Source organism: Aspergillus tanneri (genome assembly GCF_003426965.1).
Source record: "Aspergillus tanneri strain NIH1004 chromosome Unknown AapTan_6_pilon_pilon_pilon, whole genome shotgun sequence".
NCBI lineage: Eukaryota > Fungi > Ascomycota > Eurotiomycetes > Eurotiales > Aspergillaceae > Aspergillus > Aspergillus tanneri.
In genome coordinates, this window is record NW_022984633.1 from 657,989 (window position 1) to 679,224 (window position 21,236).

Here is a 21,236-nt window from a genome sequence, read left to right on the forward strand (position 1 = left end):
AAACAAAGTGAGGAGTCACGTGACATGGGTCGGGGGCCAACAGGGCCAAAAGGGACAGTAGGGACAATAGGGACAATAGGGACAATAGGGACAATAGGGACAACGGGGACAATAGGGACAATGGCCCGTGTTGTGAATCTACAGTAGGTCAGAGGAATTGGCATTGAATAGAGTGAACTAAGCCATTGAATTGGATGAGCGAACTTAGTATACAGGAATTTCGTCTGTGGGAAGACATATATAAGCGAGGACTTCGCCGATCGTTCGGGTAATCCTTCGGGCCGATCCCATATTCATAGCCCGAGAGGTCAAACGGGCTCTAGCCCTTTACAAGAACACTCCATTCAAGGTCACTACTCTCGGTGGTTTGTTGAAATATTCATTTTTGAATGAGTCTGCGTGGTATAACCAGAACAAAACCAGAAGAGACCAGTTTAAATAAGGTGTATATTTAATGAAAGTATGGAATAAAGAATATTCCGAATATCTTTTTGGCAGTGACAAGGAGCAGGGTTGTAAATTGCTGCCAATGATATTTCGCCTCTTGCCGCCCCGGCCACAGCCACCTTGACGTGTTCTTAGGACAAGGCTGAGCTTTAATGGATAATAATCTTCTCAATATAGCCTTTCATATCATTCTGGTATCCGTCCAGAAGTAGAGGTAAAGCTAACAGACCTTTGTCTCTCTTTCAGCTTCTTTCAAAGATTTGTTTAATTATTGTCAATATCAGGGCAATCTATACCATCTTGATCAAGCCACAATTACAATGCTTTGTCCTCCACGAGAAGAGTTTCAAATCGGGTGGATCTGCGCCCTTCCCATCGAGGCAGCAGCAGCCAAGGAAATGCTTGATGAAAGTTTCGGATTTCTTGATGAACAAGATACAACAGATCCAAATATCTATACATTGGGCCGAATCGGCAAACATTATATCGTGATCGCCGGCCTGCCTGCAGGGCAATATGGAAATACTGCAGCTACTATAGTTGCTAACAACATGATCCGTACGTTCTCAAAGTCGCTACGGATTGGCTTGATGGTTGGCATTGGAGGAGGAATTCCATCCACCACTTGTGACATACGGCTTGGTGATATCGTGATCAGCTGTCCAACAGGTGCCTGTGGAGGTGTGCTTCAGTACGATATGGGCAAAGTTGAAGTTGATGGTAAATTTGCTCGAACTGGATCTCTGAACAGTCCTCCCAGATCGCTGCTAGCGGCCGTTACTGCTATGAGGGCCGCTGAGCTTACTGATGATCCCCACTATCCGGAATATCTCCGTCGTGCGATTCTGAGAACCCGAAGAACCCAGAAAGCCTTTGCCAGACCTGATCAGCAGAGCGACCGGTTATTTCAGATCAAGCACGACCATCCGATTGCTGCAGACAACTGTGATGGATGTCTGAGAGAATGGGAGGAGAACAGAAATGAGCGCGAGGACAATGAACCACAGCCCCACTACGGTATTATTGCGTCTGGGAATTCCGTCATCAAACACGGATGGACAAGGGAACAGCTCCGCACGCAAACTGGGGCACTGTGTTTTGAGATGGAGGCGGCAGGATTGATGTTGGATTTCCCCTGTATTGTGATCCGCGGTATTTGCGATTATTCTGATTCGCACAAAAATAAGCAATGGCAAGGCTATGCGGCCTTAGCAGCGGCATCATACACTAAAGAACTCCTGGGTTATGTACCGAAAGGCCAAGTGTCGCAAGAAAGCCTAGCTACAGATGTTTGTCGTAAGTGATACTCAAATTAGCCTCATATTCAAGACATGATCTGCTTATATGGCACTCTATAGGCTCCCTAGAAGATCTAAATAAAAAAGTCAAAGGCACCAATGAACGATTGGATAGAGCATATAATCAACAAGAACGGTATCACACTGAACAAACTGCTCGAGCGTTGACAGACCAGCAGAAAAAGTGTCATCAAGTATTCAAGATATCAAACTATGAGCAGTACAAGAACATTAATCCCAATCGAGTACCAGGAACATGCCAATGGGCTTTGCAGAATTCATGTTACCTCCGCTGGTGGAATAGTCGCGGCAGTGACCTTCTCTGGATATCAGCTGACCCTGGCTGTGGGAAATCTGTGCTCTCTAAGTCACTTATCGATAATGATTTGCAAGAGGGCAGTTCGACAGTATCAATGTGTTATTTTTTCTTTAAGGATAATGATGAGCAGAACAGTCTTGCTATAGCACTGTGCGCAATACTACATCAGCTCTTTAGCCAACAGCCAGGTCTACTACGACATGCAGTACCATCCTGGGAAAAAAATGGGAATAAACTTCAACAAGAAACTGGTGAGCTTTGGCGAATTCTTCTAGCAGCGACATCAGATCCTTCATCTCCAAAGACTATTTGTGTGCTTGATGCGCTTGATGAATGTCGTCCAGTGGACCAGAACCAACTTATTCAAAGGCTCAAGGATTTCCATAACCAACCCAGTTTACCAACACAGCAGAACTGGTTGAAATTTCTTGTTACCAGCCGCCCCTATGATGACATCCAGAATAATTTTAAACCTATCACAGATTTATTTCCGCATATCCGTCTTCAAGGAGAGCAGGAGAATGACCAGATTCATAAGGAGATTGATCTTGTTGTAAAGGTAAAAGTAAAAGAGTTGGCTGAGACGTCAAGACTACCAGCCAATGTGGAACAGCGAGTTCAGGATCAGCTTCTCCAGATGCAGCACCGCACGTATTTGTGGTTATACCTGGCCATTGATGACATCCGTACTACCTTTCAAAATAGCCTTCGGCCAGCTAAGGAATCAATTGTGCTGGTACCCCCATCCGTGTACGCCGCGTACGAGAAGATCCTCAATCAGATTCCATCTGGTCAAAAAAATATCGTGCAGAAGATCCTACGGATTATTATTGGCGCACGTCGTCCTTTGACAATAGAGGAAATGTCCATGGCATTAGGTGTGGCTGACAGTCCTGAGTTGAAAACTGCCGCAGCAGCTGGGGTTGATCCCACCAGGCTTAGTAACAAAATACGCCGACTCTGTGGGCTTTTTGTTTTTATCAACAACTCAAAGATCTATCTTATACACCAGACAGCCAGGGAGTTTCTTATTGGGAGAAACATAGCCAACAAAACCATCTCAGAGTACTCCTTCGAATTGCCAGACGCAGATAGTGAAATGTCACAAATCTGTATTCGATACTTGCAAATGGAGGACCTAGAATATCATCAAGAACAAACAGAATCTGATATTCGATGCTTCCTGTCATATTCAGCAGAGCACTGGGCTGACCACGTTCGAGGGATGTCCTCGTCAAAACAGCAAGAAATGGTTAATCTGGCACACGGTGTATACAGCACCACCACAGGGAGATTTGAAATGTGGTTCCCTATATTTTGGAAAGCTGTTATGCCAGGTAGGCGTGACCCCATAATGGATGCAGTACATCTGGCAGCTTTTAATGGGCATACCCATGTGTTGAAATTGATCATTGCATCAGAGGAGAATATTATAAATAAAAAGGATAGCAGTGGGACTACTGCTTTAATGTGGGCCTCATGGAATGGCTACTCTGAGACTGTGAAAATGCTGTTGGACAAAGGAGCTGATGTCAACGCCCAGGGTGGAAACTATGGAAATGCCCTGCAGGCTGCTTCTTGTATAGGATATGACCAGGTTGTGCAGATACTGTTAGACAATGGAGCTGATGTCAATGCCCAGGGTGGATTCTATGGAAATGCCCTGCGGGCTGCTTCTTCTGGAGGACATGACCAGATCGTGCAGATGCTGTTGGACAATGGAGCCGATGTCAATGTCAATGCCCAGGGTGGATTCTATGGAAATGCCCTGCAGGCTGCTTCTTATCAAGGACATGACCAGATTGTGCAGATACTGTTGGACAATGGAGCCGATGTCAATGCCCAGGGTGGATTCTATGGAAATGCCCTGCAGGCTGCTTCTTATGGAGGACATGACCAGATTGTGCAGATACTGTTGGACAATGGAGCCGATGTCAATGCCCAGGGTGGAGACTATGGAAATGCCCTGCAGGCTGCTTCTTCTGGAGGATATAACCAGATTGTGCAGATGCTGTTAGGCAAAGGAGCCGATGTCAATGCCCAGGGTGGAAACTATGGAAATGCCCTGCAGGCTGCTTCTTATGAAGGACATAACCAGATTGTGCAGATACTGTTGGACAATAGAGCCGATGTCAATGCCCAGGGTGGAGAGTATGGAAATGCCCTGCAGGCTGCTTCTTATAAAGGACATGTCCAGATTGTGCAGATGCTGTTAGACAAAGGAGCCGATGTCAATGCCCAGGGTGCAGATTATAAAAATGCCCTCTATGCTGCTTCTTCTGGAGGATATAACCAGATTGTGCAGATGCTGTTGGGCAAAGGAGCCGATGTCAATACCCAGGGTGGATTCTATGGAAATGCCCTGCAGGCTGCTTCTTGTGAAGGACATGGCCAGATTGTGCAGATGCTGTTAGACAATGGAGCCGATGTCAACGCCCAGGGTGGAAATTATGGAAATGCCCTGCAGGCTGCTTGCTTCTTATGAAGGACATGACCAGATTGTGCAGATACTGTTGGACACAGGAGCTGATGTCAACGCCCAGGGTGGATTCTATAGAAATGCCCTGCAGGCTGCTTCTTCTAAAGGACATGACCAGATTGTGCAGATGCTGTTAGACAAAGGAGCCCATGTCAAAACCCAGGGTGGGTATTATAGAAATGCCCTGCAGGCTGCTTCTTCTGGAGGACATGGCCAGATTGTGCAGATGCTGTTAGACAAAGGAGCCGATATCAACGCCCAGGGGTGGAGAATATGAAAATGCCCTCTATGCTGCTTCTTCTGGAGGACATGACCAGATTGTGCAGATACTGTTGGACAAAGGAGCCAATGTCAATGCCCAGGGTGCAGATTATGAAAATGCCCTCTATGCTGCTTCTTGTGAAGGACATGGCCAGATTGTGCAGATACTGTTAGACAATGGAGCCGATGTCAATACCCAGGGTGGAGACTATGGAAATGCCCTGCAGGCTGCTTCTTATAAAGGACATGACCAGATTGTGCAGATACTGTTGGACAATGGAGCCGATGTCAATGCCCAGGGTGGATTCTATGGAAATGCCCTGCAGGCTGCTTCTTATCAAGGACATGACCAGATTGTGCAGATACTGTTGGACAATGGAGCCGATGTCAATGCCCAGGGTGGATTCTATGGAAATGCCCTGCAGGCTGCTTCTTCTGGAGGATATAACCAGATTGTGCAGATGCTGTTGGGCAAAGGAGCCGATGTCAACGCCCAGGGTGGAAACTATGGAAATGCCCTGCAGGCTGCTTCTTATGAAGGACATAACCAGATTGTGCAGATACTGTTGGACAATAGAGCCGATGTCAATGCCCAGGGTGGAGAGTATGGAAATGCCCTGCAGGCTGCTTCTTATGGAGGACATGACCAGATTGTGCAGATACTGTTAGACAATGGAGCCGATGTCAATGCCCAGGGTGGAGAGTATGGAAATGCCCTGCAGGCTGCTTCTTCTGGAGGACATATCCAGGTTGTGCAGATACTGTTAGACAATGGAGCTGATGTCAACGCCCAGGATAGAACTTATGGAAATGCCCTGCAGGCTGCTTCTTCTAGAGGACATAACCAGATTGTGCAGATGCTGTTGGACAAAGGAGCCGATGTCAATGCCCACGGTGGATTCTATGGAAATGCCCTGCAGGCTGCTTCTTATGAAGGACATGACCAGATTGTGCAGATACTGTTGGACACAGGAGCTGATGCCAACGCCCAGGGTGGAAATTATGGAAATGCCCTGCAGGTTGCTTCTTATGGAGGACATGACCAGATTGTGCAGATGCTGTTGGACCATCAATTGCACGTTGATGAACCGCCCACAAAGAGGCTCAGAGTCTCTTCAAGCTTTTGATATCAACATCTTTTATAATGATCTTGAACAATGCTTACCATCTGACAATCTTCATAAATCAGATACATCCTTCAGTAAGTACTGTCTGTTTTAATAATGTTTGAAAATTACATGCGAAAGATTCCACAATTCTTCATGAAGTATATTACAGCGTATTACAGCCATTCCATTGGCTAATGCGGGAATCCCATCTTGATTGGTTCTAGGAGCAGCTCATCTCGCGGACCCCACAGTTGAAATCAATATATAGGAGTTTGGAGGGGAAGCTAGTTTTGCAAAGATCTGTAAAAGAGAAAAGAAAAAAGAACGAACTGTCATCACATTGAGGTCTTTGGCACGCAATCCGGTGAAATGTCTGTCTTGAGGCTTTCGAGAAAGGATATGGCTTGGTTAAGCTCGGTAGAGCATTGAGCTTGGAAGCAGGCAGCCATGGACATCCATTTGTGCGCCGCCTGCTAAGTACCGATTTTATCTTCCAACTCCGTCTTTTACTTGGCTATGCACTCTTCATATTCCCGTACGCTCTCTTTCAGGGCTGTGTTTTCCTTCTCCAGGGCTGCTTTTTCACTCTCCAGGGATGTGTTCTCCTTCTCCAAGAACGTGATTTCCTTCTCCAGCGCTCCAAGCTGTTCTTTTGTCACTTTTAATTCCTCGGTTGTATTCTTGTTCTTAACCTCTAGTGCATACATCCGGTCTTGGAGAGGGAGGTCTAAGGGTCTCTGGCTGAATGGTCAGCTCGAGGATACAGATGGGAAAATATGTTCACTGACCTTGGGTGACCTGTCATGTTCAACAGCGCGAAATGACTTACCTACTCCATAGTAGAGTGCCATGTATGCCCCAACGGAGTGGTTGCTCAGTTGTTTATGAGAAAATGGCAACAATGTAGGATCCTCGATTTGCCACTCATATCGCGTTTCTTCATCTGGTTTCAGCCGGACATCGTCCGGTTTTATTCGTAACCCTAAAGCCTCCTCTATAGTTCTATTTGTACACATCCACAAAGAAGATCAAGGCAAGGGGACCATACCAATGTGGGCAGAGAGACGCACCCGGCATTTTGCACGCCAGAAAGCCTGTCTCTGGTTTGAATCACTGGGTGCACTAGTTTCTAAGCCCTCCATATCTTTTCGGGGTCCAAGCCATCCGACAAGCATGTCGATATCTTATATCTACAGGTTTAAGATTCCCGGTCTAAGGTCTCGCGAGCTTCTATGCTTTCGCGAGCTTCTATGCTTTACCGTCAACAGAGTTATTAGACACAATACATATCCCTGTCCACAAACCAGCCCCCACTAACCGTCTACCTTCTTGAGTGGTGCTCTACGCAGCTCTACGCCATCAGATAATTCCGTAATTATACTTGGCGAAGACAGCCTGGTGGCGGAAAATTATTTTTCCATTCACCAGCCACCGGCATTTGTTTTGTTTTCATTTCTTTTTACTTTTCTACAAAAACAAAAAATAAGATGCTTATTCCACTATCTGTAGACCATCAGGAATGATACGCTGCGGGCATTGGTTTCCATAAGTTCCTTCAGACCAGGGTTGGGCTGGATCATCAAGTCATAATAATAACACGTATTCTATCCAAGACAGTTTAGAGAGCTAGCACTTGTACCGTGGTTAGTTTAAGTACCAAGGAGTGCTCGATTCTTACAGCTAACAACCTCCTGGCCAAATAGCCAGCTTGTGCCTGCAGTTGCCCAGGCAGTGGTAAGTAATATAGAACAGCTTAGAAGCTATATTGTCAATACACGGAATTATTGTTGACTGTTGTATTACTGTAAAATTTAAGGATTAAGAAGGTGTCAACCATAAAATTACGCGTATTCGCAAGTATCGATCCTTCATTGAATTAGGTCTCTGATTCAACTAAACTGCCAAAACATCTCGCTTTTATAAAGGCGAGGTAAACAAATGAAGAATGCAAACTAACTAATATAGGAAATATACGCGATCCGATGATGTTGGATCATGTTAGAGCATATTGCCAAGCATGGGCTCCTGCCCCCGGTTTCGACCTCGCTTAGTCATCATTTATGTAAGCTAACTTTTAGTAATAGCGGCCACCCGGCCACCCATTCAATAGAAAAGCAATCGCTTCCAACAGATCATCAACAACATCTGACCGAGAAAGGTGCTGAATATTAATCAATATTACCATAATTGTCGACAGAAGAACGTGCAAAATTACTGATCCTTTGGTCTAGACCCAATATCTGAAGGAACGTACAGTAGATAATACAGGTCACTGAGGTGCTGCTGTTTTCCATGGTTTAGCTTAATGCTTGTGTGACCAAGGCTGGTTCCGTTCGGCCCATATCCAGAAAGGATCAAAAATGACAATACAGGCAGGCTCCGAAGACATATGGACTATCAGGGTAGGGTTGCGTATAGTACCGCGCTTCTTTGCGTATAGTAATTACTATCGACCAAACTGGGCTAATATTACCTATTACCGTACCCGATCACATGATGACCGTTTTCACCACTCGCCCGCTTTTCGCCAACACACCGACTTTTTGCACACATTTCAGAAGGCTACAACACCATCAATATGGACTCAATTGAAAAAGCGCTTGCAGATATAGAATCCCTGAAACCAGGAGAAAAAATAAATTATACAAAATTAGCTGAAAAGCATGGGGTTAACCGGTCAACCCTGTCAAGACACCACCGCGGTATACAGAGCCATTTACAAGAGCATCATGAAAATCAGTCTCTCCTCAACAACCAACAGTCAAAAGAGCTTATTAAATTAATAAATACTCTTACTGAACGTGGCCTTCCACCATCCCATTCAATGCTACGAAATTTCGCCAAGGAAATTACTGGAATCAAGCCTGGAAAGTCATGGCCGTACCGCTTTTTAAAGAGACATAATAATAAGCTTGTTACTCACTATACTACCGGCACTTGATTCCTCACGCAAGCGGGCTGATTCGGCATATAAATATGCACTATATTTTGAACTTATGGCCCGAAAGATTGAGGAATATGGGATTAAGCCTGGAGATATGTACAACATGGATGAGAAAGGTTTTCTTATTGGAGTGCTGTTAAAAGGCAAAAGAATCTTTTCACGACGCCGGTATGAGCAGGAAGGGCTTAAACAACGACTTTAAGATGGAAATAGAGAGTGGATTACTACAATTGCCTGTATTTGCGCCGATGGGACATCTCTGTTACCTGGTCTAATTTACCAGGCTGTGTCTGGACATATTCAAGATACATGGCTTCAGGATTTTAATCCTAATAACCACCACTGCTTCTTTACATCATCACCAAGTGGCTGGACAAATAATGAGCTGGGATACGCATGGTTAACAACTATATTTAACCGCGAAACAAAAGCCAAGGCAAGAAGATGTTGGCGGCTTCTAATTCTTGATGGTCACAGCTCCCATATCTCTATGAAGTTTATTAACTTCTGTGATAAGAATAAAATCTTTTGGCTATTTACCCACCTCATTCAACACACAGTCTTCAGCCACTTATTTGGTCTTTTTGGTCCTCTTTCCCAGGCATACAGTAACAAATGGAAGAATTTATGCATGAATGTCAAGGATGGAGCCATCTTTAAAGCGGACTTTTTTAGACTCTTTTGGCCAAGTTGGAACAAGGCTTTTTAATCGAAAATATTAACAGTTCATGGAAAAAGTTGGTTTACATCCTTGGGATCCGGAGATTGTTTTGGCACGCTTTACCAAAAAAAAAGAAGATGAAAGACCTTCATCTAGTGAGTCATCACAATCTATTTTAAAGGCAGAAGACTGGCGTCGTATTGAAAAGCTTCTTAAGCAAGTGGTTTCTGATGTTTATGACCAGAGGGTCCGGAAATTAAATAATACCATGATGCATCTTTCTACCGAGAATATTCTTCTTAAACTACAACTTACGGGCGTCAAAAACGCCCTACAGAATGAGAAGAAGAAGCGAAAGCGTGGCAAACCTTTACAACTTTAACTTCAGGCCCCAGAGGATGGCAATGCAATCTTCTACAGTCCTAATAAGGTTTAACAAGCCCGTAATGCTCAGGCTGAGAAGGAAGAAGCTCAACGCCTTGCTAGAGCTGCTAAAGAGGAAGATAAGATACGTCGGCAGCAGGAGAAGGAAGAGAAACAATGCTTGATTGAAGAACGAAAGAGAATAAGGGCTTTTAATAAGAGTGTGCGGATGCAGGAAGCAGAGGAAAAAAAGACACCGGAAAGAAGAGGAGAAGGCCGCAAAACAAGCTGCTATACAGCTTCAAAATGACATCAAACAAGCTAATAAGGATAAGAAGAAGGCTATAGGGCCGGCTACAGCAAAGGAAAAGGAAGATATTGATATGAAAAATGTGCAAGAAGTGGAAGAGACACCTATTACTGTAAATAGGCGTGGAAGGCAAATACGGCTTCCTGAGCGATTCCGCGACACTAAAAATTAGCTACATAGCTTCTTTATATACTTTATTCTACTCCACCAAAAAATATACTTATTTTATCATTTTGTTGTGGCTGTATGGCTTCATCTCTGCATTTGTGGTTAACCCAAAAAATCGGGCGAGTGGTGAAAACGGTCATCATGTGATCGGGTACGGTATTCAGCATCCGCTCGGTCCGACTTTATTCCTTTGTTTTTCACCTTTTTATCCAGCTCTCCCAGATAGATTCAGATAGTTAGAGACCTTAGAGACCTCATTCTTCAATGCAGATCCATATTATCATTATATGATCGGTGATACTAGCTCATACGCGTATTTAGCTGACCGACATTTACTGATTTTTTCGCGTGGTAACATCACGAGATACTAGCCGATCCGTCAAGCCGCCAAGAATAAAGAAGGGTCGTAATCGTACATTTTATCACCATTCCTTAAAGGCAATACACTCGCAGTTCGAGAAGATAATCAGGTAACTCGGGTAACGTTGCGACTAAGATGACATCTTTTAAGAAATAATTCATCCTCGCTTGTAGGTCGGAAAGGATATCGTTACAATAGGGGCACCGGCTACCGCAGCAGAAAGTGCTCAGATGTAGTTCTGAGGCTGGAAACAGCTCACTTCTTGAAACTTCTTTATCCAGAACATCGGGTAAACAAATCATCGGTAAATTTTTGCCGAGGGTCGATGGTCTCTATTGAAGGTTGCGATAAATTCCTCCCGACTAGCCAAAGTTGGTTGTTTGATTTTTTCCGAAGCTTCAGCAAAATGCTTACTGATAAGGGGGATGATTTCATTTTCCACAGTTATTTTTAGATGACTATATGTAAATGGACGATAAATTATATATAGAACAGGAAACTAACAGAGAAAGCTTGGTTGTTGTGACGAAGGGCTCACTTCAAGTCACTTTAGCTCATTTTGAGCTGATGGAATGTCAACTCTCCTTGTATCTTTTGATGTTCTCAAGTTTGCACACACTCTTCACCGTAACTCTCTGCCAACTTTAGACATACTTGCGTACCGAGGAAAACATGCGACTAATATTAAAACTTCTATGCCTACCCTTGGCCTCCAAACCCTACTGTGGGGATCCGATTTTGAATCAATTTTCTAAATTTATAGTTCAATATTTGCCGGACCCGCTTGGAAGTTGCTTTCAGCTTTAGGTTTTTGAATAAGGGCGATCTTGCATAATGGCCGTAAATCGCGTCATATACACAGGGAATTAATAATGCTTCGAGAGGGAGCTTGAATGCATCGTAGGTCCGATTCCAGCAAGTTGGTCATCTAGGGATAAAAATCACAGAGGATGGAAGGAACATTTTTTAACCGTCGGGTGGGCTTCGACTATTAGCTCTGGTGATGTACTCCTGCACCAAGGGCTTCAAATCCCTAGCCATAACGGGCACCACTTGGCTCATCGGCCATGACCGTCGATATGACTTCAAGCAAACCTGGCGCAGTAAACGTCCACATATTGTGCCAAGTCAAAGTAATAAAATGTTCCATCCCATCCTTGATCGGAATATCGTAATCTAATCCATGCGGTTGTCTCCGCTACTTCTTTCTTCATCTCTCTCTTTGCTGGTAAATGTGATCGCCCGCCTAAAGTATGCTATAGCCTATAGAGCTTGGCTTTCGGCAGCCATAAAATTATTCCCAACTTGGACACACCCTAGGAAGAGAATTTTCTCGTTATTTGAAATGATGTCATAGCCTTATACAGCCGATATGGAGAGGTTACACTTTATTGTTTATGACAGGGTGCTACGTCCCCTAACTAAGTGGAATATTCAATGACGAGCAGCAGCGTCTATGTCTCGCCATTTCAGGGCATTTAAAGGCGAATCGTCAGAGAGAGGCACTGGAAGACCGAATTCACTCGATCTTCAGGGGCGATGAAACTCAGGGAAGGCTCCCAGCCAGTGGCGCAAACGAGGATATCTGGTGGAATATTCTGAGGAATCGGAGAACTCTACATTCTTGGCATCGATGGAAATAATGTCTGCGCGGTAAACATCAACCTTGTCTGCAATTACTCGCCAGAAATCTGGATACTGTGAAATTCCACTTCCTTGGCTTTGCCAGAACAAGCTGCAATTCTCAGGTCAGCTCACCATCTGGCTAGAGGAAAACAACTCTTCAGCATGTCTCATTGCAGTACCTACAGGCTATCGGGTTCCAGGTTCTCAAACCAGCTTCCCGCTCCTTTCCTCGTCTGACACATAGCAACAATCCGATTGAGTCGGTCAGCTGTCTCCCAGACCAAGTCCACAATCCTTCCCTCTAGTCTAGTCTGTTGCAACAGGTGGGCGGAAATTGAATTCGAGTCAAAGATCGACAGGACTATCATCGATATCATCCGCGTATCGAACAATTCCACAGAGTTTTTATATAGACCTTGGCTGACCGCTCCTATAGGAGCGGCTGGCCCGCGTCGACTTTCCGCACGATCCAAGACACATGTTTGCCTGCCTTAGCGAATGAGTAGACGGCATCCGCCGCAGATTTCCCGCCACCTAGAACCGCTATGTCTGCAGTCAATAGGGAACGAAGAAACGAGGTTTGTCCCAATTGATTTTAGTGTAGGATATCTCCTGAAAATGTGGCCCGATTTTGAAGTATTGGGACGTGGCGTGTTGAGGAGAGACCGGTAGCAATTTTATCAATTTTGAGGCGACAAATGTTGAGGTAGAGTCACTGCATAGTACAGTCCATAAAGTAACCTTCCGACTCTAGAGCAGTGCTGACCGTTCGTATCTCATCGCATAATAGATATACTTAGCGAAACCTCATTGTATATGTGAGTACACACGACTCATTTCTCGTAGTGGCTTCCAACCTTCCTTGTACCTTTCTGGTATAACTACTGCCTAGCATTGTCAGCTGCCCATAGTTCCCGCAAATCTTGGGTATTTACTCGGTTGTTCACACATTTCCTTAATATTTGGAGCAGCACCATCGTTCTCTAGAAGTGAGGCAAGCCCGGCGTGCCCTAGCTCTGCAGCAAGCATCAAGGGTGTGTATCTGTTAGATTATATGGGGGGTATGAAGTTGTTGTATTCAGAAGGATTCTCTGCCCAACCCCTCTATGAGGAGTATTGGGTATATATATTCACATGATGTCCCAATATGGACTAGCTTTATTCTGACACACCCCCTCAGGTTCCAAAACATCCTTTGAACCTGAACTTGAAGCTATTCCCATATTCATTCTCCACACAGAATATCATCAAATTCATCAAAATGTCGATGATTTTCATCCTCCCCTTTTGTCCTCTGCCTAGATATGTCAACTAGACCAAGCTGCTTCACAAATAGCTCGAATTTCTCCCTTGGAAGCGCCTTGGTGAGTCCATCTGCCAACATCTTGTTGGTGGGGCAATATTCAATTTGGATCCTTCCTGACTCTGCCTCTTGCCTTAGCCAGTGATTATGGATGTCCACATGACGAAGCCGTGTTTGCAGTCGGTTGATGTCCTCATTAACAAGTCGGATTGTCTGCATATTATCACATAGAATGTGAACTTGATGATTATCCAGGTGAAGTTGCAGATCCCTTAGAAGTCTCTCCATAAACATCCCTTCCCTCGCTGCTTGCGATAATGCTAATAGCTCTGCTTCAGTTGTAGATGTTGTCACAGTTGCCTGCTTATTCGCTCTCCATCCCACGGTCCCTCCGAATAGTTGAATAATATACCCTTGCGAACTTCTTCTGTCCTTGTTGTCTGCGAAGGATGCATCACTATATAGGATATAATTATCTCCACCCCCCAGCTGCAGAGCTAGATCTTGAGTCCTTTTTAGGTACTTAAGCACCTGATCTGCTGCTTTGTGGTGTTCCGGACTTGGGTTGGTGAGGAATTGGGATAGCTTTGATACTGCAAAAGCTATATCTGGACGAGTCACAACTGCAGCATACATTAAGGAACCAATCTTTCGTTGATATCGGTGGATGCTTTGATAGCTTGCTGCACTCGAATATAGAGATACTTCTCTTGAGTCATTGGAATAAGGATATAACCTTTTGGCTCTGACTCTGAAAGGTTAGCAATCTTATCTATATATGAGGACTGACTTAGCCATATTAGATGCCTCTTTCTATCCCGGATTATTTCTATCCCTAGAAACCATTTCAGTTTATCGCCTCCAGTCATCTTATACTGGTTTTGAAGCCTTTGGATAATTTCTTCCATTTTCTTCTTGCTTTCCTTTCTAAAAGCGCAGACAATATCATCCACATAGAAGAATATAAGGATATCTCCTTTGGCTAGGCAACATGGCTCATGTGGGATAGATTTAAATCCTAGATCTTGAAGGCTCTTTGTGAACAATCTTTGCCACAGAACTGGGGACTGCTTTAGTCCAAAGAGGGCTTTCTTTAGCTTTAGCAGTCTTCCAGGCACTCTATAACCAGGAGGCATCCGCATAAAGACATCCTCATCCACATCTGCATTAACAAATGCATTTGTGATATCATATTGAATTAATTCAAGATCAAAACGGGCCGCAAGAGACATCAAAGTCCTAAATGATCGAATAGCTAATGTCGCTGCATATAGATCATCTGTACGGTCCTTTTGTTATCTCCACGGACAACTAGTCGAGCCTTGCACTTTTGAAATCTGCCGTGCTTGTCGAATTTATACACATACACCCATTTGCAATCTAGGACTTGTTTGCCTAAGCAGGTGGATCTTCGTATCTCTTCCCAGGTCCTCATATCTCTATGACCTTTGAGATGATCCTCTTCTGCTTGTTTAAACAGAGATCCTAGTGGATGATCTTCCAGGTCTCTATGCCATACTGGTTCTGGAGGCAAATTCCGACGGTGTATTTTGGATAGGCCACCTGGGCATCTCTGGAGTCGTTCCAATGTTGCTTTGCTGATCGTCTTTTTCTTTATGTCTTCGAACAGGTTGAATAAGTCGTCCTGCTAGGAATGTTGCCTTCCACGTCCGCAGATGTCTTGATAATTTCGGAGTTGCTGGTGGGCTAGTGGATTCGCTGCAAAATGCCGATGCAAATAATGACGCTGGATTGAATGAAGCTTCTGGTGTTTCCGGAGGTGTTGGATAAGTATCTTGCTCCTTTTCTTGCTGGTTTGATTCTGGAATATCTGCAAGATAATCAACTGAGTCAAAGTGTCCATTAGACAAAGAATCCTCTGCCATCTCATTGGCAAGCTTTGAAGCTCAATATTCTCCACCATTTGATTAAACTCCTTTAAGGGAACTTGTCGAAATTCATCCTGCATGGTGGCTAAGGTCTTAGCTATGTCACCAGAGAATTATTCCTCTTCATTGAAAATTACATCCCTTGTCCGAATAACCTTATTCAACCGAGGCAACCAGATTCGATAGATATTAGTGGAGTCATATCCAACTAGATATCCTATCCATGCCTTTGGATTAAATCTCTGCAGTCTTTTCTCCTTTTTCTGAGCTTCAGGAGTCATTGCAAAGGCCTTGCATCCATAAACTTTTAGATGCGCTTGCTAAGGCTTTCTATCCTCCACCACAACACCTTCGCTGTGTGCAATATAGGTATGGAACCTATCAACAGGAGTTTTCCAATTGGCTTGATAATAAGGTGTTCGGTTAAATAGGTAAACTGCTGCTCGTACCACTTCTGGCCATAGAAACGCAGGCAATTTAGCACCTTCCCGCATAGCTCTAGCCTTATCCTTTATTACACCCCTGAGCGTTCTGCACCTCCATTTTGTGATTGCGTATTAGGCGCAGAAGGCTCAACCTTGATGCCTTTCGAAAGGATATAGTGGTAGACTTGGAGTTTTCTGGTAACTATCTCATTATCACACTCAATTACCTTAGGCATGATGTTGTACTGATGTTTTAGAGTCCTAAATAGGTCCTCTAATGCCTTGATAATTGCCTCCGCGGTGCGATTTTGAAAATAATAGTCCCAGATAATGCCAGACCACCTGTCTGTCACCAACATAAGGCTTTTAAAGTCTTGATATCCTTGTTCAAAGTCATGAAAGTCAATTGCCAGTTGCAATCCAGGTCCTTCTTTTATTCCTCGGGGAAAACGTTGAATCTGACGCTTTATTTTGGCTATTCCGCAAGCATCACATTCTACTGTCGTCGGACCCCGGATCCTAGCACCTTTTGAAGCATTAACTAGGTGCTCTATTGCTTGCGGTCCTGGGTGCCCCAGGCGGAGATGCCATTTCTTAGCATCTGCTCGCACTGACTTCGAACTCTGATGTGAAGATCTGGTAGCGAATGTTGCATGTGTTGATACCGGGATATATTCAAGGACAAATTGATCATGTCGATCCTCCAGGTAAGCGATTGGAAACCCCTTTATAGTGCGAATAACATTCTGACCAGGTTGATTGTCCCACCATAGATTCATTCGATGGAGTTGCCTCAAAGACACTAGGTTACACGCCATATTAGGACAGTAAGCAAACATATACAGGCGTAGTTTTGTTTTCCGTTCCTTCGAGTTAATATTAATGCTGACATTGCCGTATCCTTTAATAGAGACTTTTGAATCTCCTGCCCATACAAAATCTCCGGGTGCCGCTGGCTGGTATCGATCGAATCGAGAGAACTGGTTGAATATATGGATAGTCGTGCCGGAGTCAAGGATTGCAGAGTTCTTGAGAGGATATGTGGACGGAAGCAAGATAAAAGAAGTAGGTATTCTCCCTACTTCTTTACTAGAAAGGAAGGAGATGCTGGTTCCTTTTCTAGTCATTCTTGAGCCTTTTGCTTTATTTCTTCTTCCACCTGCTTGGCAAAGCTTTGATCATCCTTTAGTGACAGATTTACCAACCTTCTAACTTCAGAACGCTCCTGATATCCTTCTGGGGCCTTCCTAGGGAATAAATAAAAGCAATCCTTCCAATTATGCCATTGTCCGCAAGCTCTGCAGGCCTTTGCCGGTCTTGATGATCCCGGATTGTTCCTCTTGAACTCCTTCGGTGATCCACGGCTTTCGGTCCTCTGCTTCCGCTTTCGGGACCTCCTAGTATCTGGTGCGGGTGCCTTATCTTCGTCACTATCTCTGCCATGAGTTCCAGAGATAGAGGCATCACTACCTTCGTCTTGAGTTCCAAAGGTAGGACCGAATGATCCCTTGGCAATCTTGCCTTGAGGTAATCCCATTCGATTCATGCTATCACGGAAGTCCTGCGCGACCATTCTAAAGGAGAGGCTTTCTTCTTGAATGTCTTGCTTCTTATTTATCCAATAAGATTCTACCCAGTGAGGATTCAAAGATCGCACTGCATTTAGAAAGTCTTTAATCCAATCAGTTAAGGAAGTAGCAACTGCAATCTTTGCCTTTATCCCCTTCTGCATGGCTAACTCCCAATTGTTTATCCAGGTGTTGATGTCCCTGGGCTTTGGAGTCTTGATGGCCTTTTGATAAGCTTCTCGAGCCAGTTCTTTGACTCTAAACTCATCAACTCCAACATTCTTCTTTAGGTTGTCATACCAGTCGTTCAAGGAATAGAAGGAATGCAGCAGAATTCATAGACTTGTGGTGATACAGTCTTTTGAATCCATTCGTCTGATCTTATTTAACTCCGCTTTCTGTTTGTTGTACTCCTCCAGTTTGGTTCGATAAATTGTCCAAGCCAACTGATATTCCGCATGGGACCCTGTGGAGGCATTTCGGGTGCTATTAGCAGGTGGAGGAAGATAATCCTCTTCGTTAGGCATTCTAGGCTTTGGAAGATCCTCTCCGTCACCTGTAATAATATCCCAAATATCCTTGCCTCTAGCTAGGCCTTCAAACTGCGTCTGCCACTGCATCCAGTCCTCCTGTGTGTTGAGGCGAATGGTGCTGTCTTGAATGGTTGACATAGCGAAATAGGGTTAATATAGATATAGATATATACTCGTATCTATATATGAGTGCTCTTTTAACAAATGAGACTCTTAATTGTTAGATTATATGGGGGGTATGAAGTTGTTGTATTCAGAAGGATTCTCTGCCCAACCCCTCTATGAGGAGTATTGGGTATATATATTCACATGATGTCCCAATATGGACTAGCTTTATTCTGACAGTATCCCGTATGACTATCGAAATCAACCTGTGCTCTGGCGCACCCACTCTGGCACCATTAAGTGAGACAAGCGATGTCCGATTCGTTGAGCTCGTAATTACGGGAACCAGAACCGCAAGGATGCCCAGACGTACTGGATGTGCCTTACGCCGGACTAAAATGGGCTAGTGCAGCATGCGTTAATTTAAGGTTCCCCGCCAAGCTAACATTTTAATTTACTGCTGTCTTGGAATGGAATTATATAATTAGCCTGAATAACGTATTTTATCACCGAGCGGTCACCCTGCATACCTTCGATCATTTTCAACCACTGAAACGGCCACTAAAATGCGCATTTAAAATTGATCAAAAATATCAATAAAATGGCCATTTTGGTGGTTGAAAATGATCAAGAGTTGATTAAGGTAGGCAGGGTGACCGCTCGGTGATAAAATACGTTAGTCACAATAGTCCGCGGACCCACTCTATATTATCGCAGTGTCTTAATCATGGATTGGCCTAGATATGTTACGCTACAGCCTAAGCAACGAATCAGGCTATATGATGCGGCTGAAAGGGCTACTACAAGTGTCTATTACTGAGGAATGGAGAGCATAACAGAAAGATCATTACCAACGCTAGAGAGACAGAAGCAGTTGGGTACCATACTCTATAGGGAAGTATTTTCTACTACCACTTCCCTAAGTTCCAGAAAATTTAGATAATTTCAAGCGTAGCATGATTACTATATCATGAGTAATGTAACTCTTTGCCAGGTGGCGGGTACAGTAGATCGCAGAATCAGCCTCACACTCTGGACTGTCATTACTTTGCTTCGAAACCAACGCCAAGATGCGCTATAGCACGTATAGAATAGTCTAGGAGAAAAATTGGAAATGTATTTATGTTAGAAGACGCGCGCCTCGCATTCTGCAGGCTCTGGAACAATGAAACGGAGTGGAAGAAGCGTGAGCGGGGACAGTAGGGCCAGAGATAGTAGGGACAATAGGGACAATAGGGACAATAGGGACAATAGGGACAATAGGGACAATAGGGACAATAGGGACAACGGGGACAACAGGGACAGTAGGGTGATAGGGATAATACGATCAACGGGGTTAATGGCCCGAGAGGCCAAACGCTCCAGCCCTTTACAGTATCTGTGTAATCTGTTTTTTCGAAACAAATTTTCTCCCTAAACTCAGCGTGGACTGGGGTGAAGGTCGGCTCAATCCGCTCCAGTCCGCCCTGAACGTCACGGTCCTGACCTTGCTATATAGTATGCTGAGCTCAATGACCGTTCGGTCATCGATTTACGCTTTTTTGGCCGTGGCGTAGTGCTAAAGCTCAGCACCACTACGCAGTCGAACTTCGGTCCTCACATTGAATGCAACTCTATCCAAAATTTTGCTCTACAACTCATATTTCGTCTATCATAATTATTACCAATATAACCAAAGTTTTACAATCCTGGTTGAGGGATTTCCTCAATGCAGGGCGTGAGCCGCCGTCCACATAGATTGTGATTGCAGATGGCCTCCAATTGACTGACGTTAAAGAGTTGTATCCATTCATAGTAGGCGACAAACTAAAAAAAAAAAGAAAGAAGTCATATTGACTATAGTGTAGAATCAAGTTACCGCACACCTCTATCAATCTATCGAACAAAAGTAGTCTCAAGACACTAGACACTGATCGCCACCGGCCCAAAACTTATATCTGACTGTTGTTTCAGTTCCACATGCCCTTGACCGGTACCTATATGTGGTGGTTTCTGAATCCGCCCCATCACTTGCCTGATCATGTCTGCAATCTTGTTGGACACTTCCGTCGACCGCGGGATATCATGCCCACCGCCATGGTCATACTCCAGCCGGTCCTCGCAGAACTCAGTCAGCTGAATCGCGGCAGGCCACCGCGGGTCCTTAGACCCGTAGATATGTACAGTAGGTATTCGGATGCGCGCGTGTGTAGGAAATCCGGTGAAGTCGAGGCCGAAGACGTCGCGCCGATCCGGTCGACGCGTGGGGTCATGTACCAGTTGATACCCGTTCGCATCCCAGAGACCAACACCCCGCTTGATCAGGTGTAGATTCGCAGCGAGCTCCGACAGCCGTCTGGCCGTTCCGTTCAACAATGTACCGGTGCAACGGTTGATCTCGTGGGCACGTGGCGATACCTCAAGCCCCATGTCCTCGAGTGCCGACAGTGGCACTCCACCGCAGATGAAGATAGCCGCGCGGAAGGGCAGCGACTCCTCTTCAACCCGAGAATCCCCGTTAACCGTACGGTATAGAGCCATAGTCGATGCTAGGGAACAGCCCTGGGAAAAGCAACAGACGGCATCGTAGGGCCCGTGCTGACGGGCGTACTCTGCCACCCACTGGTGTGCGGCACGGATAGCCTCCGGGGTAGACTTCGGCCACCATGTGTACTTCTCTGTCTTGTAGATAGCGTCGATTCCCGGCGCGCCCGGGCTGGAGAATGGAGCATCGACAAAATCGAAAACATAACTGGGATCGAGCTTGGCACGGAAGGCAGCAGTCTGTGATTTGAAGATGGCTCCGCTTGTGCCGTGCCCGTGAAGACACAGTATCTTGGGCATGGTGGGCCTCTCTATCTGTGTAACCCCCTGGCGGGAAGAAGGTTGAGTGATGATGGAGGAATGTGTTGCCTCTCGGAACCGCTAATAAATTTGTTTTATGCGCTGCCGGGCAAGAAAGTCGGTCGTATTACATATCAGGTTGGAAGATCACAGGTGGAATCGTCTTATGGCGTAAACCTCCTTATCTGGACATAATATTCAGCTTACTACAAGCTCTACAACATTACTGGGTATCCGGGGAGTT

General features: G+C 44.8%; 4 protein-coding genes across 4 annotated transcripts; 1 reads left to right on the forward strand and 3 right to left on the reverse strand.

Annotated features, from left to right (window-relative positions):
• Nucleotides 1-767: 767 nt before the first annotated feature.
• ATNIH1004_008270 (uncharacterized protein) lies at nt 768-5,931 on the forward strand (the record flags this gene model as incomplete). The annotated part of the gene is made up of 4 exons (XM_033572881.1): nt 768-1,743; nt 1,806-4,505; nt 4,588-4,707; nt 4,886-5,931. 4 exons carry the CDS (start codon nt 768-770, stop codon nt 5,929-5,931), a joined length of 4,842 nt encoding a protein of 1,613 aa, XP_033423433.1.
• A 488-nt stretch (nt 5,932-6,419) lies between these two features.
• On the reverse strand, nt 6,420-7,088 carry ATNIH1004_008271 (uncharacterized protein; the record flags this gene model as incomplete). Its single annotated transcript, XM_033572882.1, has 3 exons — nt 6,420-6,650; nt 6,702-6,907; nt 6,962-7,088. 3 exons carry the CDS (start codon nt 7,086-7,088, stop codon nt 6,420-6,422), a joined length of 564 nt encoding a protein of 187 aa, XP_033423434.1.
• Nucleotides 7,089-17,086: 9,998 nt separating this feature from the next.
• On the reverse strand, nt 17,087-18,202 carry ATNIH1004_008272 (uncharacterized protein; the record flags this gene model as incomplete). The annotated part of the gene is made up of 2 exons (XM_033572883.1): nt 17,087-17,789; nt 17,943-18,202. The coding sequence occupies 2 exons, from the start codon at nt 18,200-18,202 to the stop codon at nt 17,087-17,089; spliced, it is 963 nt and encodes a 320-aa protein (XP_033423435.1).
• Nucleotides 18,203-20,071: 1,869 nt separating this feature from the next.
• ATNIH1004_008273 (uncharacterized protein) lies at nt 20,072-20,992 on the reverse strand (the record flags this gene model as incomplete). Its single annotated transcript, XM_033572884.1, has 1 exon — nt 20,072-20,992. The coding sequence occupies one exon, from the start codon at nt 20,990-20,992 to the stop codon at nt 20,072-20,074; it is 921 nt and encodes a 306-aa protein (XP_033423436.1).
• Between the last annotated feature and the right edge of the window lie 244 nt (nt 20,993-21,236).